The sequence below is a fragment of the Cibotium barometz genome, chromosome 23 (assembly GCF_041138505.1).
Source record: "Cibotium barometz isolate CiBa-2024 chromosome 23, ASM4113850v1, whole genome shotgun sequence".
NCBI classification, from domain to species: Eukaryota; Viridiplantae; Streptophyta; class Polypodiopsida; order Cyatheales; family Cibotiaceae; genus Cibotium; species Cibotium barometz.
The window spans coordinates 8,607,394-8,613,357 of NC_141068.1; the positions used below are offsets into that span (position 1 = coordinate 8,607,394).

At 45.5% G+C, this 5,964-nt stretch overlaps 1 protein-coding gene across 1 annotated transcript; it reads left to right on the top strand.

The window, feature by feature from the left end:
- Nucleotides 1-972: 972 nt before the first annotated feature.
- On the top strand, nt 973-2,190 carry LOC147625590 (mitogen-activated protein kinase kinase kinase 20-like). Its single transcript, XM_086817008.1, has one exon. The coding sequence runs from the start codon at nt 973-975 to the stop codon at nt 2,188-2,190; it is 1,218 nt and encodes a 405-aa protein (XP_086673134.1).
- The last annotated feature ends 3,774 nt before the right edge of the window (nt 2,191-5,964 follow it).

Here is a 5,964-nt window from a genome sequence, read left to right on the forward strand (position 1 = left end):
CCTTATTCACCTTAATTCAACGTTTGCCAAGCTTTAAGGTCTCGTCCAGCCCTTAGTTTTGAAGGGCAATAGATATTTCATTTGAAGGGTGAAAATAATTGAACTGGCATTTTTCCCTTATAATTGAACTGGCTGCATGCAGATTGTGAGCTCTGGAACTTGCGACAACAGGAGGTAGCTCTGAAACATGTGACAGGAGGCGACTTTGCAACCTACAATGACCGACGGTGCGTGGACTCGGCGCAGCGACATGTGGAATGTGGAAAGAAACCATGAGAGGCTCCAAACACTGTGACGATCCATGGCTCTGGAATGCAAGCCGCTTTATCTTATATATAGATTCCCTAGTCTATTTGCAATACTCTAATAGAGTTCATATTTATAAAAGTTAACAACTGGATTGTTTGGAAAAAATACAATCCAAAGATTATGGTTGTGCTCTAACTCTCTCCGAATGGGCTTGGCCCTCATTACAGCCATGCTTTCTTGTTTAGGCACCAAGATACTTCCGATCCTCTAACTCTCTCTGAATGGGCTTGACCTCGATTACAACGAGGTAGATGGGGTGCGATCCTCAGGCGGGCATTGTGATGAGAGAGAAATGCCAAAGTTTTTGTTATAAAAAAACTAAGGGTTGCAACCTTTCTGTTACTAGATGTATCACTTAAAAGAAAAAGTTACTCAACAAACCATCACAATTGATCTACCGAATTACCATTTTCTACAAACTTTGAGTCCTTATTCACCTTAATTCAACGTTTGCCAAGCTTTAAGGTCTCGTCCAGCCCTTAGTTTTGAAGGGCAATAGATATTTCATTTGAAGGGTGAAAATAATTGAACTGGCATTTTTCCCTTACAATGCCTTTGTTTTGACGCGGGCCCTTCCAGGCGAAAAGCAGTATCCACGCGGTGAAAAGCAGCGACGCGGCGGCGCGGGCTTTTTAGCCGCCAGAAACGCAAACATGAATTCATATGACTACGGCTCCTGCCTCTGCCCCCACCACCATGATCCGCCATTGGCTTCGCACCGCCACCCTGTTGGGTTCTGGCGCTTTCGGCCATGTCTCCCTCGCCATCAATCTCGACAACAGCACCCTTTTCGCCGTCAAGTCCACCACGTCCATCATCTCCTCCTCCTCTCTTTCAGCGGCAGCAGCTAACTGCCCCCAGTTTCGGGCCATGGAGAAGGAGCTACAAATCCTGCAGAGCCTCGACTCCCCCACCGTTCTCCGCTGCTTCGGCTCAGACTACTCTACGGAGAAGAACGGGTCCGTCTCCCGCAACCTCTTCCTCGAATACATGGACGGAGGCAGCCTCGCCGACCTCATCAAGAAATCTGGCAACAGATTGGGCGAGCAGCAGGTCCGACACTACACCCGCTGCATCCTGGAAGGGCTGAGCTACTTGCATGACAACGGCGTCGTCCACTGCGACATCAAGGCGGAGAACATCCTGCTGGGGTCGTCGGGAACCGTGAAAATTGGGGATTTCGGGTGTGCGCAGAGGACAGCCGAGGAGGCGCCTGGCGGAGCGGGTACTGCATTGAGAGGAACGCCCATGTGGATGGCCCCTGAGGTTGTGCGACGGGTGGAGCAGGGGCCCGCTTGTGATATTTGGTCCTTAGGGTGCACGGTGGTGCAGATGCTGCAAGGACGGCCTCCGTGGGGCCACCTGACGGACGTAGCAGCAGTGCTTTACAAGGTCGGCTGCAGGAGGGAGGAGCCACCCCTACCAGAGTGTCTCTCTGCAGAGGCCAGGGATTTCTTGCATCAATGTCTGCAAAGGGATCCTGGAGCTCGCTCCACAGCTGCCCAGCTTCTCCAGCACCCCTTTGTTTGCTGCAACCTAAACATTAAGCAGCCTATGGCGGACAAGTGCCATGGTCATGAAGTACGCATACCCAGCTCTCCTAAGAGCGTCCTGGGTTGGGTGCAGGAAGAGGAACACTCTACGACGGAGCATGATTCCGTCCTGGAGCATGAGCCCCTACAGAAGCGCTTGCAGGCTATATTGGTGCAGCGGCGATCAACTCATCCGGCTAGACCTAATTGTTCTGCACCAACATCGAGGCCCGCCCAGGACAATATCAAGCGGAGTATACCAGACGCAGATAGATCGTCCAACATGAGACTACTAGGGCCGGAGGACTCTGTTGTGCCCTCGTCCATGAAGAAAAGAAAGCGTGTGTGAGGCAAAATTAATGGGTGTTCCTCTCTTCTTGTCAAGCTCGGGCTCTCGAACAAGCTTATCCGCACAAATTCATGTGATTAGGTCAAGTAACGTACTCAAGCCGATCCTAACGCATGTGATTAGGTCAACAGACGTACTCAAGCTGATCAGCCCAAATTCATGTGATTAGGTGTGAAAAGGGAAGATCCCGGCCTCTCATGCTGCACATGGAGCGATCGAGACGCGGTTGTCCATCATGGGCGGCAGGAGGGAGGGGGATTATGGATATTGCAGGGGCTGGCAAAAGAATTAACCTCCATGATCATGATCATTTGGAAAATAAGTTCTCCACCGGAAGCCGTAATTCTTCTGCCTTGTAATTGGAATGCCTCGATTAAGGCTCTGTATATTTGTGAATCAATCAGTATGAAGTTCTGGTTGGCTTGTGTACGTCTCTTGCAGCCTTAATCAACCAACTGATTTTATTGAATCTGTTTCGCAAACTTTATAAGATGTGTCTTTAATCATGCTTTTACTAGACAACATCAATTTTCATGAAAATCATAATCTGATGGTGGTGGAGCTACCTAGAAGCTTCATCATGTCATGATGATCAGTGTGCCTCAGCCGCACGCGAACTTATTCATAGACATGATCAGTGTGACGTCTGTCCATATAATACTATATACTGCGTGCGAGCCGGCTACGTTCAGAATTATGTAGCTTCAAGCCCTAAAAGTTTTAACAAAGTCGAGGCTAGATAGAATAATTAGTCGAGGTGGTTCATGAACGTCTTTGGTGGTGGATGGAGTGTGGGCATCTCTCTGCTAGGCTGCTGTGAAACACTGGAGCTATCCAGTTCTGACAGCAGAAACAACACTGATGATTTGACTGAACCAAGCCTTGCAGAGATGATCAATTTGAGCACCAACAACGTAGCAGCAGAGCAGCACCTTATCATCATCTCTTTGAGATAGCCGGACACCCCACCACCATCCTTCCAGTCCACTTACATAAAAGAAAATTTGAAGGATATTGATGGTGGACAAAGAGTAGTCGGAGGTGGTAGTGAGTACATTTTCTTATGTTCATTTGAACATGGTACTACATTGTGGAGTGTATGAATTGGAAAAGAAAGGTTTTGTTGTTTGTTGAAAGTTTTTTGTTTTTTGTTTTTTTTGTTGTTTTTGTTGCATCAAGAAAGGTGAGAACCATTAGAAATGGTAGGAAATAAAATTGAGTGCATAGGTGTTACATTAAAAGGTGAGAACCATTAGGAAAAGTTAAAAATTAAGAGTAAATGTGTGTTACGTTGAAAATTGAGTGGGTGGGTGTTGCATTAAAAGGTGAGGATCATTAGAAAACAATGGAAAAATTGAGTAACATTAGGAATTTTTTGGACCCAAAGAGGGCCTCTTGGATTAACTTTTGATTACGAATAGACCAATAGGAAGAGGATTGCGTGCACATTTTTGACTTCTTTGACCCTAGGGGGCCTAGGCTTTGGTTTGTTAATGGGACCTAATTACTAATCTTGTCCCCCTACCTCCCGGGCCCAAACTTAGAGGTGTCCCCCACCTAGAATCGCGTAGATTAAGAACCTTAAAAATTGATTTTTTTTCTTCCAAAAGTGCGTTTTCCCTCTCAAACTTCCCCCCAACATACTCTAGGTTTGGAAAGCTCATTTTGAACCTCTTTCTTCCTCTTCTAAGCTTTCCATTGCTGCAGAAATTCTATACCTCTCAGGCTCTCCCTCCTTCTCAACCTCCCTTAGTCTCAAGCTCCTACTCCCTCTTTCTTCCTTTTCTAAGCTCTCCATTGCTGCAAAAACTCCATCCCTCTCAAGCTCTCCCTCCTTCTCAAGCTCCCTTCCTAGTGATTAATTGAGATCCTAGTGTTGCATCACTTGCCAAGGAAACCACCGGGCTATGAGCATCACTTGAGGACCATCATTGAGCTTTTTCATAAGCTCTCTGTACAAGTAAACACATACCCTAGGTGTCATCAACTTTAGCAGATGCTCCAGAATCATCAACATCAACATCAACTTTAAGTGACAATCATGCAAGGTTGCACTAATTGTACCCAATAAGCTTGCAACGGCCTAGGTTTACACTCTCAGGATTGTTGAAAGTTGAAGCAATTGCATAGGTAGACTTCTATGCTATTGTAGAATGAGGCTCTATACTGTTGTGGAAGTCTTGTGTAGGATAATTCTAGGGATGGGCTTTTGCGGTTTCCCCTCTCTTGTTTTGGCAAGAACATAACTATAGATCTATGAGTAAAGGATGCAGATCAATCCCATCAAGGTGCAGATTAGATCAGTGTAGCATTTCGTCTGCGTAGCGTTCTACAGACGTAAGAAGATCTAATTGCCAAGTCCGGAGATTATATAAAAAAAGAATTGAATGCTCGATTTGAACAACAAAGATTTAAAAAAAAAATACAAAGCTAGTTTTGTTGAGCTTGAGCGAAGAGCACAATGCAGCTGCAGAAAATTCCCCCCCAAAAAAAAGATCAGGAAAACAAGCCTTTTAACATCTTGTGAAATTTCTTTGGTTCTTCACACGACTGTGATGGAGTAGCTAATAAATCTTGTAGTAGCAAAACAATAAATGCGGGTGCAAATCCCTTAGTTCTTTGCATGTCTGTGATCGCACTGCTGCTAATAAAGGTTGAGGCAAAAACTGCAAATGCTAGTGCAATGTCTGCACGTCTGCGGTGCTACGTTTCACTATTACTCAGGTGTAGCATGTGACAAGCAACTCAGGCAACCCCTTAGCAAAACATTGGGCAAGGAAGGCTTTGAAAGGATTCATAGCAACACGTCGCATAGAGTGCAAAGACACAGGAGTCGTTATTGTGGCCAATACCATTCTGTGAGGAGAGTTGAGACCTATCATTTGAAATCTTGAAAGGAGCACCATATCTGCTTGTACGGCTACTACCGTTATAAGTAGCCAGCAGTGAGCCAAGCTTAGCAAGTCAACAAAGCAGTAGCCACCTAGCTTTCTGCCCACCAAGGTGACTTTGGAAGTAACTGAGCAAGAGAACCGGTGGTCGGAGCATAGTCTGCAAAAAGGAGTGGTAGGTAATCAACGGAGTAGTTGAGAAGAGGTGCATGCTCTGCAGAGCTTGGAGAGGGTGGTGCCATGTGGGGAAGAAATAGGAGGGTCCATTTTCTTTCAACTGTTGTGCAGCGCCTGACAGAATAACTAAGCAATGGATAGCTGTACAGATGATTTCATCACCTTCTCTAGTTGACTTTTGCTACTTTGATAGAGACGATGGCTCAATCATAATCGCCTTCTCTACGATAAAGAAAAGCATGAGCACTTTTGCTTCTACGATTGGATCTTCGACTAGCACACGCCAATAGTTACAAGCATGGACTTTATCTCTTGAGCACATCAACGCTCAGCTATCCTTGCTCAGCCAGTTGGTGCAGTGTGTAGCCAGAGTAAGGATCTGTTAAGCTTCATTGCTACAAGTAGTGCAGAAGCGCTCAACTGTCCTCACTCAACCAACTAGTGCAGTAGTGTGCAACGCGAGTAGCACAATTTTCTTTCTCAGCAACGTACAGAGAGCTAGTGTTTTCTTTCTGAACAGCATGGTATATTAATTTTAAAAAAAACAACAAATTGTAGCGCTATTCAGAAGGAGAAGACAAAAGAAGTGAAAAAAAGAAAGGAGAAGCAAAAAGCTTCATTGATTTAGAAAAAACATAGAGGAGAGGCTTCATTAAGCTTGGCTCTTAGATCTTAGCCATTAGAGGAGAAGCATCACCAAGCTCTT